Source organism: Oenanthe melanoleuca, chromosome 7 (genome assembly GCF_029582105.1).
Source record: "Oenanthe melanoleuca isolate GR-GAL-2019-014 chromosome 7, OMel1.0, whole genome shotgun sequence".
NCBI lineage: Eukaryota > Metazoa > Chordata > Aves > Passeriformes > Muscicapidae > Oenanthe > Oenanthe melanoleuca.
Genome location: NC_079341.1, coordinates 4,649,720 through 4,666,774, shown reverse-complemented (window position 1 = coordinate 4,666,774; position 17,055 = coordinate 4,649,720). Strand labels below are relative to the sequence as shown.

The 17,055-nt window shown below is 41.6% G+C and overlaps 1 protein-coding gene across 1 annotated transcript in view; it reads left to right on the top strand.

Moving 5' to 3' along the window:
- The window catches only part of CPS1 (carbamoyl-phosphate synthase 1), a 76,133-nt gene that overhangs the window by 48,136 nt on the left and 10,942 nt on the right, over positions 1 to 17,055 (top strand). Inside the window, exons 25-32 of the mRNA XM_056496540.1 lie at positions 2,678 to 2,859; positions 8,061 to 8,255; positions 8,766 to 8,833; positions 10,395 to 10,470; positions 11,982 to 12,059; positions 13,037 to 13,144; positions 14,304 to 14,393; positions 15,608 to 15,778. Coding sequence (XP_056352515.1) covers positions 2,678 to 2,859; positions 8,061 to 8,255; positions 8,766 to 8,833; positions 10,395 to 10,470; positions 11,982 to 12,059; positions 13,037 to 13,144; positions 14,304 to 14,393; positions 15,608 to 15,778 — 968 coding nt within the window. The remainder of the gene's footprint in view (positions 1 to 2,677; positions 2,860 to 8,060; positions 8,256 to 8,765; positions 8,834 to 10,394; positions 10,471 to 11,981; positions 12,060 to 13,036; positions 13,145 to 14,303; positions 14,394 to 15,607; positions 15,779 to 17,055) is intronic.

Below are 17,055 nucleotides of genomic sequence, written 5' to 3'. Positions count from 1 at the left end.
GTTGTGATTTCCACAAGGTTTTGCAGAATTTTTTTTAATCTTACTTTTTTTCACATGTTAAGGTCTTGAGAACCTCATACTTATATAAAAGTTTGTTGCTCCCATACCTATCTTATTTACTGCCAGCTCATGATGATATTGTCACTATGCATTTTACAGCTGAAAGTGTAGGTGACTCTGAAAATATTTTGATCTCTTCAGCTGCTTTTGTATAAGCAATTCTCTGTAAGTAGTTTTTTCTTTCAGCCCACTCATGGCTGTGAGTATTGGGTAGACAGACTGCTGAATTCAGTATGTGATGACTTCCACTTTTTCTTTCCCTGGATCTCTCCAAATAGCTTGTAATTATTGACAAGGAAAAAAAAAATCTGCTTGTTGTTCAGAAATATTTCTGCTCTGCATCTCCCAGAACTCGTGATGGGTTATGAAAGCTGCAATTGAAGATTCCATCCATTTGTTTTGCTTGGATTGGAGAGGTCATGTGCTGCACTCCTCTTGCTGTTTGTAGGACATGCCTTTTTGAACTCTGTTTCCAGAAATCAGACTGAAATCAGGGGCAACACTCCATGAATAGGCTTATTTTTTGTGAATGAATCTGCTGTTCAACAGGCTGTGTGGCATGGCTACAAAAAATGAAAAGGATGGGATCAACTCAGTGTTCTCTTCCAGCTTAGAAGAGGCTAAATGATTTGGATGGAAGTTGAGCATGTGACTTTTTTTTTTTAGTGAAAGCTAAGTTTTAGGTTAAAAAAACCCAAAACAACCCCTTAGGATTTTTATTTGAAAATAGTTGAAAATATATTGCAGGAAAATGTTGAATATGTTCACACTTCTGCAAAAAAATAAAAATATTTGAGGGAAGTGAGGCCATTTCAAAAGTCATGCTATATTCTATGTTGAGAAAGTAAATTATTCAAACCAAAGTGAGTTTTTTGAAGTTTCTTGTAAACTAATATGCCTAATAGAAACATGATATGAGTCAGTGCTCTTCAATTTCAGTGCTTGCTTTAATACATCCTTCCTGCACACATATAGCCTCAGCAATCCTCACTCTTCACCTGCTCCAGGAGGGCAGCTCCTGTCCTGGGGAGGAGTTTGTTTGTGTGTCAGCCCTAAAAACAGCATAAATCTATTTCCACCACTAGCCTGGCCAGCAGAGTGCTCTGTTTAAGGTGTGCACATAGACTGAAACATGAAAGTGAGTTCAAAAACATGCAGATATTGATGTAGTAATTGTCTGCTGAGGAGCAGGGTCTGGTTATGTTACAACAGTCATTACCAATAATACTATTTATTTCCTGTCTCCCCTCTTCCCATGTTTGGATATGATCATTACTGGATGTGCCTGGAATACACTTAACAGCTGCTCAGCTGTTTTCCCAGGTTGTATCTGAAGCAGTCAGATGAGGGCTCCAGATGACCATTGGGTTCCAAATCTGAGGTTTTTTTATGCATATAAAAATACCTGTGTAGTGGAAGTGGAACACAAAAACTCAGTGAGCATCTGGTGTCCCTTCTGGGAAGCATCCAGGTTCAGATTTGATTTTTCTGTCTTTTTTTTTTTTTTTTTTTTTTTGTGGTGTTTTAACTGAAGCTTAGGCATATTTTGAGGTTCTTGCTTGACAGAAGTGGGGAAACAACTTATGTGCCTGTCAGGCAGTGACCTGTCCCTGCCATCAGTTTGTGACTAGGTGGTGGGGGCAACAATTAAGCACAGACTGAATTTCTAACATGTCTTGTCACACAATTATAAATAGTGGTTAATGGTCATGTAATGACTGAACACAGCACGATGAGCCAGGGTTTTCTTGTAGACTGTAAGCATAACCATTTAATGTTCTTTAATATGCATCATTCTCTCTTTGTGTCTTAGATGTTTGAGCATAGAATCTGTGGGGTAGTAGCTGTTTGCACAAGTCAATTCAAGTGTTCCCTGCAGCCTGCAGCACTGCCCAAGTCCTGAGAGCTGCAGCTTGCCCAAAGTCCTGGTGCTCACCCAAGCCCTCTTTCCTTTCAAATGGCCACAGTGCTCACTCAGGGTCTGGGACAGTAGGATGTGCTCGTCCCACTGTGTTGCCATAGTCCCTGTAGCCTTTAAAGCAGGATCAAAGGATCACAGAGTGGCTGGAGAAGCGTTGTACTGATCTGCCTTGGTTGGAGTCAGTGTACAGGAACATCAAACCCACTGAGATGTAACTCTTCTGCTGTTGGTTTAGCTCTTCTGCAAGGTAAAAACCACCTCAGTCTTCTGTTCTTCACACACATCTATGCAAATGCTTTGTGTTTCCTGGAGTAAGCAGCAGTGTAATAACAGGAACCCAATTTAGTTTATCCCACTCTTTGGTTTGTCCTAGAGTGCATTGGCTGGGGGGCAGCAGTGATTGGATAGAAAGAAGAGCACACTGAAGTGTTTATGAGCACAGGATGACAGACATGTTAGAGAGGTCTGACACTCCTGAGCAGCTGAGCCAATTTACCTGTTGTGCTTGGAGGTTCACATTTTGTGGATGATTAATTTCCACGGGAGGACAATTACATTTCTAGCTCTGAGCTGACAGGACGCAATGCTGGCTTTTTTTTTTTTTTTCCTTCTTTAGGCTCGAGTGCTGAGAATATCTATTTATGTTTTCTTCTCTGCATCCTTCCTTTGCTTGCCCACTTTCCTGTCTCCTGGCAGGCAGCAGTGTGGAGTTTGACTGGTGTGCTGTCTCCAGCATCCGCACGCTGCGGCGGCTCGGCTGCAAGACCGTGGTCGTGAATTGCAACCCAGAGACAGTGAGCACAGATTTTGATGAGTGTGACAGACTGTACTTCGAGGAGCTGTCACTGGAAAGGATCCTGGACATCTACCAAGATGAGGTAAAGAGAAGCAGAAGCACTATAAAAAGCCACGAGGCAACCCAGATTTTCAACATTCCTGTCGCTACTGGGGGTGAGGGGAGAGAGCAAAAGCAGTTTGCTTTGGATCCCAATGTTGCTGATGCTCCTAGCAGGCTACTCAATAAAAAATGCCAAATAGATACTAAATTATTTTGCAAGAGGCCATATTGTGCAATATTTACAAGCAGGCTTTTTTTTTTTTTTTTATTTTGCTGCACAGACATTTATTGCACAAACTGTTCTGCCCTTACACTGCTGGGCTTTAGCACTTAAGCACATCCTTGATTTGAAGCACAAGTCCTCCACCTGGAGCAGTTGAAGGAGCTCTGTGCATCACACCAATGTGTGCTCAAGAACTTGCAGGCTTGGTCTGGCAGTACAGTTGGGAGGTGGATGTGGTCCAGCATACACATCAGGGAGGGGCATTGGAATTGCCATCAAACCATAAAATGTTCCATTTCCTGATCCAGGCATTGGACTGGTCTCTTAGCAATTTTCAAGTGTTCAGAAGTGCTGATCTAAGAGATGGAGGAGAGTCCCAGGGGATAATAATGATAATGAGAGGATATATAATGTAAACAGTTGGCCCCAATATTTAAAATGTTGTATTCTAGTGGATAACACACTCATCTTGGATTTGTTGCTAAGGCTTTTAAAGGTGCTTTCAGGAACTTCATCTGCCCTAAAATTCAGCCTGAGTTGGCCATGTAACTTGCTGAAGCAACTTTGCAGAAGTGGTATCATGTTAAACTTGTGATTTTTCTTGACTCCTTATCCTGGTATATGATGATCTGAGCTCATCTCCTTCATGAATGGATGCAAATTTCAAAAATGGTTTTATAATCTGGCCATGTTTTGATCATTCCCAAATTTGGACACAGGCCAAAGCACATCAGAAATTGTCCCAGGCTCTAGGCTCTGCTCTTCAGCCATTTGCAAAATACTGTCTATGACCATTTTTAAATTGCATGCTCATACTTTACTGTTTGTACAGGTTGTTCTACCTCTTCTTTAAATTTTTGTGAAAACAAGAGACTACTACTGGAAAACAGATTTTCAAGAGGCCAAAAGACTCTGGTGTCTCTCTGGACTCCTAAAGGCTGATTTTTGAATGCTTTAGGATTATCCATGAGGCTCAGCTCTAAAAGCACTGAACTCTTGTTTACTTAACAGAACTGAACTCCTGCACAGGGGAGTGGAGGAAACTGTTGTGACAGTTTGTCAGACAAATAACACTGATGAAATACAACATCTAATTACTGCAGGATCAAAGAGAAGGTAGAGATAGGTGATGAGGGAGCTCATTTCCACATGGAGTGCTAGTAATTAGCAAGTTGGGTAAGAAAAATGTGTGAAAAGAATACTGAATACATATTGAAACTTGCATTATCCTGCTTGTCAGAGCAAGGCTTGGCCAGTTTGATGGGAGGCAGTGCAGATCTCCAGGTCTTACAGCAGCATCCTCTTGCACCCAGAGTTTGCAGAGGATTCTGCTGCTCTGGCATGGGTGTGAAAACAACCCATGATGTTTGTGCTGGAGGTGTGAAAACTGTCAGAGTCTGAGCCTAAACAGCCAAAATCAGTGCTGTACTGTCTAGTAATTCCCAAGCTGAATAGTATATACCAATAGTAAAACCACTTTTCTTCAGCAGAGCACAAGGTAATGGCATAATTAAGCCTAATTTGCAATTTTCCCTTCTCAGGGAAACTGAGAAATAGATAGGCTTGCACAGAGTAATGCAAAAGAACATGGGCAGGGCTGGGGACAGAGCCCAGACCTCCAGCAAGGTCTGGAGATAAATAAATAAATAATTTGTGATATGTCATTACTTCAGAAAAATGAATGAGCCAAATGTCCTGTTAACAGAATCCTTCCTCAGACAAATGCAGCTGGAATTCAGCCCCTAAGAAAAAGATCAAGTTAAAAATGGATCTGATTCTGAGATCCTTCACCAATCCTGTAGATAGCCATCTCTCCCAGCTTCATATACAAAGCATGAACAGTGTCATGATTTCAGACTGTTCTTTTAACCTCCTCTGGTGTTTCAATGGACAATGAACTATTGGAAATAACTGAAAAGTCATGGATCAGTGGCAAACTGTGTGTAAAAACATCAGCCAGCAATGGACACAACCCTGAGCCCTTAGTAGAGATGATATTACAGCTCCCTAAGCATTGTTAGGATTAGCTTGGGCAGCTGTGAAGCCCAAGTGAATAGGTGCACTGATTTGTCCCTGATTTTCTGATTAGCTGAATTAGGCTGCACAAAGGAGCGAGTTTGCCAGCAGGACTGAGGCAGCTGGAAGCTGCCCACCAAGAAATGCACACAGCTTCTCACAGCCCTCTCCCAGTGGTGCACCCAGCTTTCTCTTCCTTGTGTTCTCTTTAACCTCCAGTTGGCATTCACAGCTGCAGTGACTCACCAGAGTCTGCACAACAGAGCTGCTCATTGGAGGAAAGTTTAATTTACTGCAAATGTGCACTTAGGTGGTAGTCTGTGAGGACAATAATTGAAAAAAGAATAAATTCCTTCCCTCAGATTTATTGGCTTTTTGTTTCCAGAGAAGATGTTCCCTTTTTATTTTAATATCTATCTGCTTGAGGGCCTCTACTGATTCTTTTTTCTGTTTTGGAGATTATTCTGAAACAATTCATAAAAGTAAAGGAGGCTCCTAGGTACAATTTTAATAGTCTAATTTGTTTTCAAACTCAGGGAAAAAGAAACCCCAGCTCTATTACTAATGACATAACAGCAAGGTAGTAATAAAAAGAGCAATTTTTGTTATAAAAGGGAAAATAATTCTCCTAGGCTTCTTTCACTAGATTATGTATTGCATATATTTTAAAGATATCTAATGGCAAGGATGCTATTAATTTTCTTTAATTAAAATATGGCTGATGACAAAGTGATATGCAGTGGGGTCCCTTTGTGCCTGCCCACATTTCTCAGTGGAGCAGTCATGTTCCCTGTCAGGACAGTGGTTGCTCTTTGGGTGGGAACATGCTTTGGGAAAACAACAGCAGAATTTTAAAGTAAGCAGCAGATTCAATTTATGGTTCTACTTGAGTAAAGATGAGTATATAATTCTTTGCCATCCCCTTGAATAAGGAATCTCCTCTGTCTCCTTAGGGCTGAAGTCCCTAATTCTATCCCAGCTTTGATGGAGGCAGTATTTGCATTTTGATAAAGGATTCAGGGGCTAGAGGGAGTTGCTCTGTTTTGAATGGGTCTGGAAGCACTGAGGTATAGATTTCTCTTCCAAGCTGGAGATGGTGAGCTCTGATGTCATGAGACAACCACTTCTGGGCACAAAACAGCCCCTGTCCTTTTTCACTGCCTGTCCTAAGCTCTTTCAGATGGTTGCTGTTGGCCAGCAGCATCCCATAAGCATCCCATAAGTGACTGCACAGTGAAAAGGAGAAAAATAATCATGTCATGATTTGTATTAGCTTGCTGAGCAAATATCTTGGAATAATAAGTACTGCTTAAATGCCAGACTGTTGGATCTTTATTATGGTAGGAAATTACCACATTAGATCTCAATGGGAACTGTACTAGCATTTATCATCTATTTTTGCCCAGTCACTTGTAGTCCATCCTGCTCTCAGTTTACAGTTTTGCCACTCCAAATCCGTTTAAATCCCTGATGAAGGAATTCCTCCTCCAGGAAGGCCAGTGAGGCTGACCTTCAGGAAAAACACACTAGTTAATTAAAAGAACATTTTTTCACTATCTTTTAGAGCCAAACCATGGATCACTTGTTTTATGTTTCTCATTTGTTAGAAGTGGGTACAACTGTATAAAACACATTTGGTTCAAAAGAGCCCTTCACTGGAGCTGTTCTGTGGGCCAGATTGTCCTTTGAGAAAAGTTTCACAATCTTTAATTTGAAAGTAAAGTGCTCTTTTTGTTCTATTGAAAATTTTCACACCTGACTAGATTGTACTTGAAAGCATTAGGGCTTCTGTGTAAAAAGAAAAAAAGCCCATATTTGCACCTGTAGGAAAGTGTGTGTTAGCAAGCAAGATCAACTGTCTCTTGTTATTTACTGTTTATTATTTTCTCACTTAAAAAGTGATGCTGCCCAGTGACAGATGTGAAATGCTCTGCTGTGGCTGGAGGATGCTGTGCCACCTGCTCTGCCCCATCTGCCTCTGGAGTTGGAGTGCTTACAGAAATCCTGTGTGGAAATGAACACCTATGACAGTTTGCTACCATCCAGGGCACTACCAGAAACAAGGAGCTAGTCAGGAATAAGAAGCATTGATTAAAATAAAGGGTTAGCCCTTTCTGTGTCCATAGCTTTGCAGATTGTTGGGGTGCAATGCATGTTCCTAGTGCAGTGCCCTTCCTCTGGAAAGCAAGGCAAGGTGAGTCAGCTCAGTGCTTTATCCTCTCTGGGAAAGCAGAAGCACCTAAACATGTAAACAAAATAACAGCCTGTGATTCAAGCAGGACTTATGGAATTGTGGGTTGATTTTAAAGCTGCAAACTTCTGTGGTTTCCTAGGGAATTTGACCTCCAGTTATTGCTGGGTTTTGAGTGATGTTGAGGAGGATTTTGCTGGTTTAGGGAGGATACACAGTGCAAATCACACTTTGCAGCCTGGGTGCCTCTGGATCAGCACAATTATGGTAGAGTCATGGAATGGCTTGAATTGGAAAGGATCTAAAAGTTCATGGGTAGGAACAGCTTTCAGTATCCCAGGGTGCTCCAAGCCCCATCCAACCTGGCCTTGAACACTTCCAGGGATGGAGCAGCCACAGCTTCTCTGGGAAACCTGTGCCAGGGCCTCAGCACCTTCAGTGTAAAGAATTTCGTCCTAACATCCAACCTGAATCTCTCCTCTTCCAGTTTAAAACCATTCATCCTTGTCCTATCACTATCTGCCCATGTGAGAAATCACTCTCCTCATTTTTAAGAAATTCTCTTTAAGCTCTGGAAGATGCAGTGAGGCCTTCCTGGAGCTTCTCTTCTCCAGGCTGAACAGCCCCATCTCTCTCAGCCTGGTTTTGTAGGAGAGGTGCTGCATCTCTCTGATCATCTTTGTGGCCCTTTGTGATCTTTGTTCACAGCAACCTAAAAAGGGACATAATCTAAATACTGGATTTCTGTTGTGACAGCTCTTCCTGTTAAGATAACTTGGACATGACCATGCTCCTTTCTGCCTTCCAACAGGGATGCAGTGGCTGCATTATTTCTGTAGGGGGGCAGATTCCCAATAACCTGGCAGTACCACTGCACCAGAGGGGAGTGAAGGTTCTTGGCACAGCCCCTTTGAAGATTGACCAGGCAGAAGATCGTTCCATATTCTCAGCTGTCCTGGACGAGCTGCAGGTGGCCCAGGCTCCCTGGAAGGCAGTCAGCACGCTGGTGAGTTGGGATGAAATGCTGCAGCTGCTGGGGGTTGGGATGTGCATCTGCTCAGGAAGGACTGAGACATTTCAAGGTCCTGAAGGCCTTTGCCAGTTTTTACTGCCCATATTAAAGAACTTTTTGATCCCTGTGAAGGATGCTACAGCAGCACTGGCGCCAGGTGGAAACTGGAAGGGAAGTGTCTTTAAATCAGCTCACACAATCTGAGCTATGTACCCAGCAGAAGTTAGCACCACTGACAGGCTAGTCTAGATATCCTGCTGGGCTTGAGATCTGTTTTAGCAGGCAGAGATTCCAAAGGAACAGAGATGTGTTGGCATTGCTCTTTTTCCCAGTGAAGCTCTGTGGACAGCTCTGAAACCAGGAATTTGTGTGTTACATTCAGTGCTGGCTGCAGTGCCCAACTTCTTTCCCCTCATCAAAGTGCAAATGCAGTTAGAACTGAAAGTTTGGAATGACTTTAAAATATTTTCTTGTTCACAGCATATTTTTCCTCCCTTTCTTTAGAGAGATGCAGTTGAATTTGCAAGGTCTGTGAGTTATCCCTGTTTGCTGAGGCCCTCCTATGTTCTGAGGTAAGGCTCAGCACTGTGGGGTATGAACTCCAAAACCCTCTCTGGGACAAGGGAGAACAGTTTCAGAGTGGAAAACTCTGTGCTAGGTGCATGTGGCATTAAGCTCCCCATAAGACAACTGCTCAAACCAATTAATAAAGCCAATGGATCCCTGAAGTCCATCAGGCACAGATCAAAGGTAGAACATAATCATAAGAATGTCTGGTCAGATGTGTTACTTTTTGCATATCTCAAGGCCAAAACCACGAACCATCTGGGATATTTTTTTAGGTTCCTGAGATTGTTACCTGTACAATTAAGCCAGAAGATTGTTTGACACCAGGAAAAAGAGTAACCTGCTGAGGCTGTTTATTGAGATGGGCATCTGTTTTCAGAAAATGACAGTGGATCTTTTGAATTCAGCTTCTTATTTGCCAAGCTTCTCTGCTTACAGGCATGTTTTATGTCCCTACACTGTGGCAGCTGCTTCTCATTAAACAGACATTGTACAAAGTCCCTCATTTCCAGCAGCCAGGCAGACTCTTTGAAGAGGTTACACCAGCACAGGCACATGGCAAACTCACAAGTTGTGAATGATTGCTCTTCTCTGTGAGAAGTTTCTTCATAGCTGGGTGACTCAGCACAGAGAGGCAGTTTGCTGGGCACAGCTTACAAGTGAAAATAAATTGGAGACAGGATTCTTTTCATATGAAAGACACTCATATCAAAATGAAGAAGCTCAAAATCAGTTTTCAGGGCTGGGGGGACAAGCACGCTTTTTATTTTAAAGGAAGAAAAGGAAAAGGGTTTCTTCAGCTCTGAAGGAAATATCCTGTAGAAGATACTCCTGAGTGAGACTTTTCTAACAGGTCTCTAAGACTTGCAGTAAGGTTTCAAGCAAAGTTAGAAAGCAGTTCTCCTATCAGGAGTACAGTTGAATATAACTAAGTATAATGTAAAAACTGCTGCTGATTTAATTCACCAGATTGTTAGGGAATGCTTCTAGGTAAATATAATCACCTAGGTACCTGTATCTATTTATCTTAGGATATAGTGACTGATAAGACTGATAGATCCTTCTTCCACTTTTCCCCACAGCCTCTGTGGGCTTGCCCAACAAAGCAAAGGGGAAGCTGGGCAGCAGTGGTAGAAATGCAACATCTTTTTTTTGTAAGATTCTTGTCATTAAAATGGACTTGAATCACTTATTCTGAAGCAATGTTCTCCCAGATCCCCTTCACTCACTGCTACTGTGGCATTTGAGACCTTTTACTTACTAAAAGCATTAGAACTCACTCTAAAACTTATTCAATCCCTGCACTCTGATTTCTCTCTGAAGAATTCAGAGGGACCTCTGGCTCACTGACTCCACCAGTCTCCTGTCTTTGGGAAGGATAGTGGAGAGTAATTGGGCACCACCTCTGCCTCTGGGTCAAGAGCAAGTGGCTGCTTGCTTGGCTAGTCTGTCATACAGAGGGGGTTGGTAACCTTGTGAACCCTGTGTCCTGGTGCCTAACACTGATCTCTCCCTAGAATTCACCAGGGGAGCTAACCTGAGTTCTGTTCTTTGCTGTTCTCCCAGTGGGTCTGCAATGAATGTAGTATTCACTGAAGAGGAGATGAAGAAGTTCTTAGCAGAAGCCACCAGAGTCTCTCAGGTACCTCTTTGTGCTGCTCCTTTGGTGTTCCCCTTGTTTGTTTCATGTTTACTGTGTTTTCTATCTCCTTGTTTCCTTATTGTGTCTTCCTCACTCTTTCCCTTCCTTGCCTGGCGAGGAGCTGAGTTTGACTCCTCAGCTTGTTCCCTAACTTGGGAACTGTGCCAACATCCTTTACTGACCCCAGCAGGATGCCTGCATGGGGTAGGAGCAGCAGGCAGCTGTTTTACCTGCAGGTACATTTGTGACCAGTTAATTATGTAAATAGATGTAGTCCACTGAGCTGGGACCCTTCCAGACCTGCTCCCAATATTAGTGAGCATCTTTGTGGGACATAGTTTTTCTGATTCCAAAGCCTTATCTAGTTCTGCTTCATCCAGCAGACCTTCTCCAGGTAGAGGCCCTGACTGGTTCTTGTTCTGTTGTTTTAATGACTTTGCTCTTTCAGTATTGTGTCATTGTGGCATTTATGTTGACAATAATGCTCCAAACTTCTAATGCAGGTTGAGACAGATTGAAGTAAACAAGGTTGTGTTCACATATAAAATCTTCAGCTGAAAAACTGCAGCAAGACAGAAAGTAACAGGACACAAGCCACTAAATTTATGAAACAGTGTAGGTAGGCTTCAGCATTGTCCTTGCCTGTGAATTTACCCTTGCACTGATAAATGGAAGGAATTGTGTCTTATAACTTCTGGAGTTGCTGGGTATTTTTTCAAGAGGAGCCTTTAAAACATGCACAAACTGTCATTTATTTAATTTTATTCTCTAATAAATAATAGGCAGTTAATAGTGGATGGGACAGGTAAAATGTTGAGGCACAAAGCTGGCCAGGAAGAATGCAGATTGGAGTTTTTAGGAGCAAGTGTCTGGAAGGAGAAAGTATTAGAGGAGAGTGAAAGTGTGTTAGCATCCCAGAGACAGGCAGGAAGAAGAGGAAGGAAAACAATGAGTACCAGGGATGGTAGTGAGGGTCAAGGACAGGTTGTTCCTGTAATTAGTGGCAACCTCTCCCTGGGAGACTTAGGAAACCAGGCAGAGAAATTAGAAAGGAATGGATCAGTTGCATAAAATATATTTCTCTAAAATAGCAAACAGCCATTCTACAAAGCCATTGAGGATGCCAAGGATCAGTTCCTGAATGAAGCAGCATGTCCAGTGAGATGGCTGGGAGGCTCAGAGTGAGGAAGAATTGATCCTGGGGTTAAGGACTGACTTTGGGAGATGGGATTGCATCCATGCATTTCTTGCTATCTCCTTTGTGCCATGACCTCTGTGGTTTTGCCCCAAATTTCCTTGTCCTGGTGTTACAGAGATCTCAAACTTTTTGCATCAGTGGTTTGGGGAAATCTTGCTGAGTTTCCCCCATTATATCTGTGCAAAGTTCACTTATCTGTGGAAATGAGGATATTAATAGATTGGTATCCTGTCTTTGGCTTCCAAAGGGTCCTAGGTGGTCTACAAATACTCTCTTACAAAAACTTTATAATTTTTTCTTGTCTTGATGGCAGGATTACCCTGTGGTACTCACTAAATTTATTGAAGATGCCCGTGAGGTGGAAATGGATGCTGTAGCCAAGGCAGGAAGAGTAAGTACTTTGCTTTTCTTTAACTTTGAACTTGGTTTTTCAGGGCCTGAGATCTGCAAAAATCTGTGTAGTTTGAATGATTAACTATAGAGCCATGGATTCATGCAGTGGAGAGTAAAGAAACAAGAAGAATTCATCTTAGGCTCAAAACTGTTGTGCTTGAAAAGCTCCACCTCTCTTATTGGATGCCTCTAGCCAGTTATTTTTTAAGCATTGCTTATCCATGTAAAAAATCCTTTTGAATATAATTTTTACCAGATTTGAAAATCATTTGCTTTAGAAATTACTTTCATTAGACTTTTATCATGGATTGTGGAATTACCACAGTTATTCCATTTTCTTTACAACTTCACCTTGCCTTTCATTACTCAGCAAAGGCAAAAAAAAATCACAAACTTTGCAATTAGCAGAAATAGCCTTTTTTCAATTTTAATTTTTAACCAGCAAACACAATTACTTTTTTCTATTGAGATTGCATGCCTTGATGCAGGTAATTAAATTTAAATCCTTAGGTCTGGATTTCCTCTGTTTGCTTAAAACACCACCAAAGAGTGGGGGTAAAATTATAAACCAGTGATGTTAGTTCATGCTTGTTCCTGTTGGGGAATGAAGACTTTTTTGTGTTCTGGCAAGCAGAATTAGGAAGCTGGTTTAAAGCCTCCTTAGCTTTCACCTTCTGAGCCCAGATGTGTTAGAGGAAGGAAGGAAGCCTTGGGATCTCCAGGCTGTGGTGGGTTTTGTCATGATTGTGATTTGCTTAACCACAGGAGCAAAGACACTGATGTGGTCTCCTCTTCATATGTTTCTGCTTCAGGCATATTCTCTTCAAAATTTTGGGAAATTCACTTTTTGTTCCTCCTGCAATGCCATTGTCATTTGAGGTGCAGTTCAGTTCAGGAGGCTGGGCTGTGCTGGGGAGGAAGGAGCAGGTTCTGAGAGGGTGGAATGACCCAGTGCTCTCTCTCTGCTGTGTGCAGGTTATTTCACATGCCATTTCAGAGCACGTGGAGGATGCAGGGGTTCACTCAGGAGATGCCACCCTCATCTTCCCCACACAGACCATCAGCCAGGGAGCCTTGGAGAAGGTATGTGTTGCACCAGCACTGAAAAGAGAAAAGGAAATGAGGGTTTGACTCTGCTTTCCCTTCACCACCAGTGCAGAAGTCAAATCACCACTGAATTTTTAAGGCCAGTGTGGGATGTGCAAGTGAAGGATGTCAGAGTGCCCCTGTGATTGGCTTGATAATCTCAACTGTATCCCAGTAATTTAAGCAGTAGATGTGCACACTTTCAGACCCATAGGATTTTTTTGTTTCCTTGGTTTAGAACCAGCAGTAGAGGATTGTCTAATTCATACATATGCCATGGCTCTCTTTCCACTTCCTTTTCTCCCACAATACTTAATTATTATGTTAGATGTATGACTTTCTAGCTGACTGCTTTTCCAAAAAAAAAAATAAATCACGATGAATGAACCTCACCTGATCTTGACTTTTTCCCCTATCAAGAATAAACCTTGTGATACAAAGTTAGTTGTTAAGGTGCATTTTTAAATGAAATGTGCCATGCCCCTTTATGTCATCCTGTTAAGGGTTTGCTTGGAAGCCAGCAAGAGCTGTAATGTAATGATCTGTGCTCCAGCTCTGTTTCCAAGAATGTCCAAAGTCTTGTTTCTGAAAATAGTCATCTCCTGGAGCAAAGCTATTCAAACCCAAGGGTTGACACACCTGGGAAATAAGACTTTCCTCCCAGCTTGTTCCAGAGTGTATCTACTCAGAAACCTCCCACTGATCTGTGATGGGACAGGCATATTGGTGAAAGACTTTTAGTGCACTTTAAAAACTGATTAGTTGTTCTCAAATAACAAAACATTATTCATTATGTCACCAAGAAAGGTATAAAGACTCCAGTGTGCAGTGTAGGAATTGCTACAGGGCAAGGCTTTGATTCTTTGTTTTTCTCCTTCTCCCCTCTGCCTTCTCACACACACACACAAAAAACCTGATTTTTACTTCTGCCCTCAAATGACACTTCAGGCTCTAGGTTACTAGGAAAATTAAACATGTTTCTGAAATAATGCTATTGCCAAAATGTGGGTAGAGAGAAAAAACAAGGCAGAGAGAGATGATGTTTAAAGAAATCCACCACAAGTGTAGTGATTTATTGCCATGATGCTATTTTGTGGAACTTAATTATTTGTTCTATATTCACACATTTACACTTTTTAAATTTGTTTCTTTACAGGTAAAAGCTGCTACAAAAAAGATTGCCAAGGCTTTTGCCATCTCTGGTCCATTCAATATCCAGTTCTTGGTGCAAGGCAACAAAGTGCTGGTAAGAGCTGCTGTGAGTGTGGCAGGGCCATGCTGTGCTGAGGTGTGTGGGTCCTGCATCTCTCACTGAGGCTGAAGAGTCTGCTTGCTTTGTCTGCCAGCTTTGTTTCACTGTGGGCTGCTGTCCTTCCCAAAATTATCAGTTTGGAATAGAATGGACAGCACTGCACCTCATCCCATGTGCTGGATAGCAGGGCTTTTAGATCTCTGATATCTTCTCTCATCTTTAACTATTTTGATGTTAAATTAAGCCTTCAAAAGGATTGAAAAGAAAGACAATGGAAGTGTTTAAGCCTTTACTATAAGATGTTAGAATGGTTATCTGAATAATCCTAGCAACTGGAGTACAGCAGGTGTCTGACCCTTTCTGGGTAGCAGTTGGCTTTCTGTTGGTAATGGAAGGAGGTCAGAGGAATGTGAGCAGAGTGTGGCTGAGGAAACAGTGAATAAAAAGAAAACCTGACAGGAAACAGAAGAGATGCATTTTTGGTGAAAATTCCTGTTTGGCCTATGAGTTGAGTAAAATGTTCTTACTGTTCCTCACCTTTTCTCTGTTTCACACATGGTTATTCAGGAACTCCACACAGGGAGAGAACAGGGTTTTCCCTTCCTTGCTTTCCCACAGCAGTGCCTGTCTTTCTCTCTGTGCAGCCCCTGCTTTTCAGTTGTACCTTAACTATTCTTACCCCCTTTCTCTCCTCTTCATTCTCACTTACAGCAATTCCTCTGCTGCTCTTGAGCTCCCAGGTGGCTTCTCAGCACTTTGCAGAATTTCTCTGGTACTTCCTTGCCAGGCTGAATGGTTCCACATGTGAGTGAGGGAAGTCAGTAAGGATAGCCCTGCCATTACCACAGAGAAAGAACAGGTTGGACTTCCAGAGGGTGTTCCTAGTGCCTGTGCATATGTTTCCATGCCTCTTAGGATATAGTAAAGCACATTTTCTGAGTGAATCTGCTTCCCCTCAGTTCTAACATTCAGACAATAGAGATGGATCTCAGCTGAAGAACAGGCTGCTTGTATCTCAGGCTGGCCATTGCCCATCCCTCTTCCCTGTTTTAATAATGATCCCCATTTCTGTGTTCCTTATTTGACAGTCTGAAGAATATATCTGCCAAGAGGACTCAAGAGGGCTGATTTAAAAAAAATATGAATCAATCTATTTCTTCCCTGCACAGTGCCTGACCTGGATATTCCTCTTTTTTCACTCCCTCCAGGTGATAGAGTGCAACTTGAGGGCTTCACGTTCATTCCCCTTTGTGTCCAAGACTCTGGGTGTGGACTTCATTGATGTGGCCACTAAAGTGATGATTGGAAAACAGGTTGATGAGTCATCCCTCCCCACAATGGAACATCCTATTTTCCCATCCACATTTGTTGGGATTAAGGTATGGTTTCCAAAAGAACCACAGAGCCAGCACATAACACATCAATAAACAATTAATACTTTAATGCCCAGAGAGAACAATTTACTCATTGGCCAAAGAACAAATTGACCTTTTGTATTTCCTGTCAAGAGAATCTATTTGGAAACTTTAAAGAAAAATCAGAGGAAAATTATCCAGTGAAACCAAATCTTCCTTTATTTTTAGCATCTAACCTACTCTGAATCCTGTCTATGAACTGCATAATAAATTTACACTTGCAGAGTTGAACACTGAAATTTAGGCTATTTCATAATACTATACAATACACATGTGGACATCCTCAACTTTGTGTTGCCCCCATATTTTATCTGCAGGATCTGGGACAAAGGCTGTCAAATCCCCTTTATTTACACCACTGGTTAAAATAGGGGTGAAAGCCTTGCATCTTTTAATTTCAGTAAGACCAAGGTCTTACTTTCCATAATTACCAAGCTTGTATAGAACCCAACATAATAAACTGTATGGTGGATATTTTTTAATGCTTAGTGGAAGAAAAAAAACAATCTATTGAAGCTCCTAATCATAAAAAATCTAGAACAGTGGTGCAGAAAATCCAAAGGATAATGAGAATTGTTTATACAGAAACTTTCAAGCTTTAATAGCTTCCATTTCAAGTGAAAACAGAGGAAGCAGAAAACACTTAGCATCTTTCTACCAATAAAATGTTCAAAACTATTAAAGTGCAAGCCAAATTTGTGTCCCAAGCCAGCCAGTCTAGATACAGCTTTACATTGTATTTTGATACCACAGACAGGCATTATCTGAAATTCAAATTTGAGACTTTCTTTTTTTTTTTTTTTTTTTTTTTTGGTGAGTCTAATTTATTTTTTTAAATTTCTACTATTTAGACCTGGGGCTTCAGCACTGTTTTTAGCTGAACTGTCAGGAGTTTTGTCTCTCCTGGGAAATCTGGCTGCAGAAAACCCAGCTTTGTTCTTGAAAACTTCCCCACAAAGCTTTTTATACTGCTTGCATTCTGTGTGGATTTGTCAAATAGAAAAACCTGGTAGCACCTTTGGAAATGCTAAACTTTGAAAAATATTCCAGTTTAGCCTGTTTGTTGTTATTCATGCATCATATTTTCTATCCTCTTACAATTTATTGCTAGTAGTATTTGCCTGGACACAGGATCCTGTTTTTTCAGCAGTTCTTAGAAGAAGATAGGAAAATCTTTTCCTCTTTCTCAACATAACTGCTCCTTTGTGGATTAGAGCACCACTGTTTGAGCTTTAGTGAGT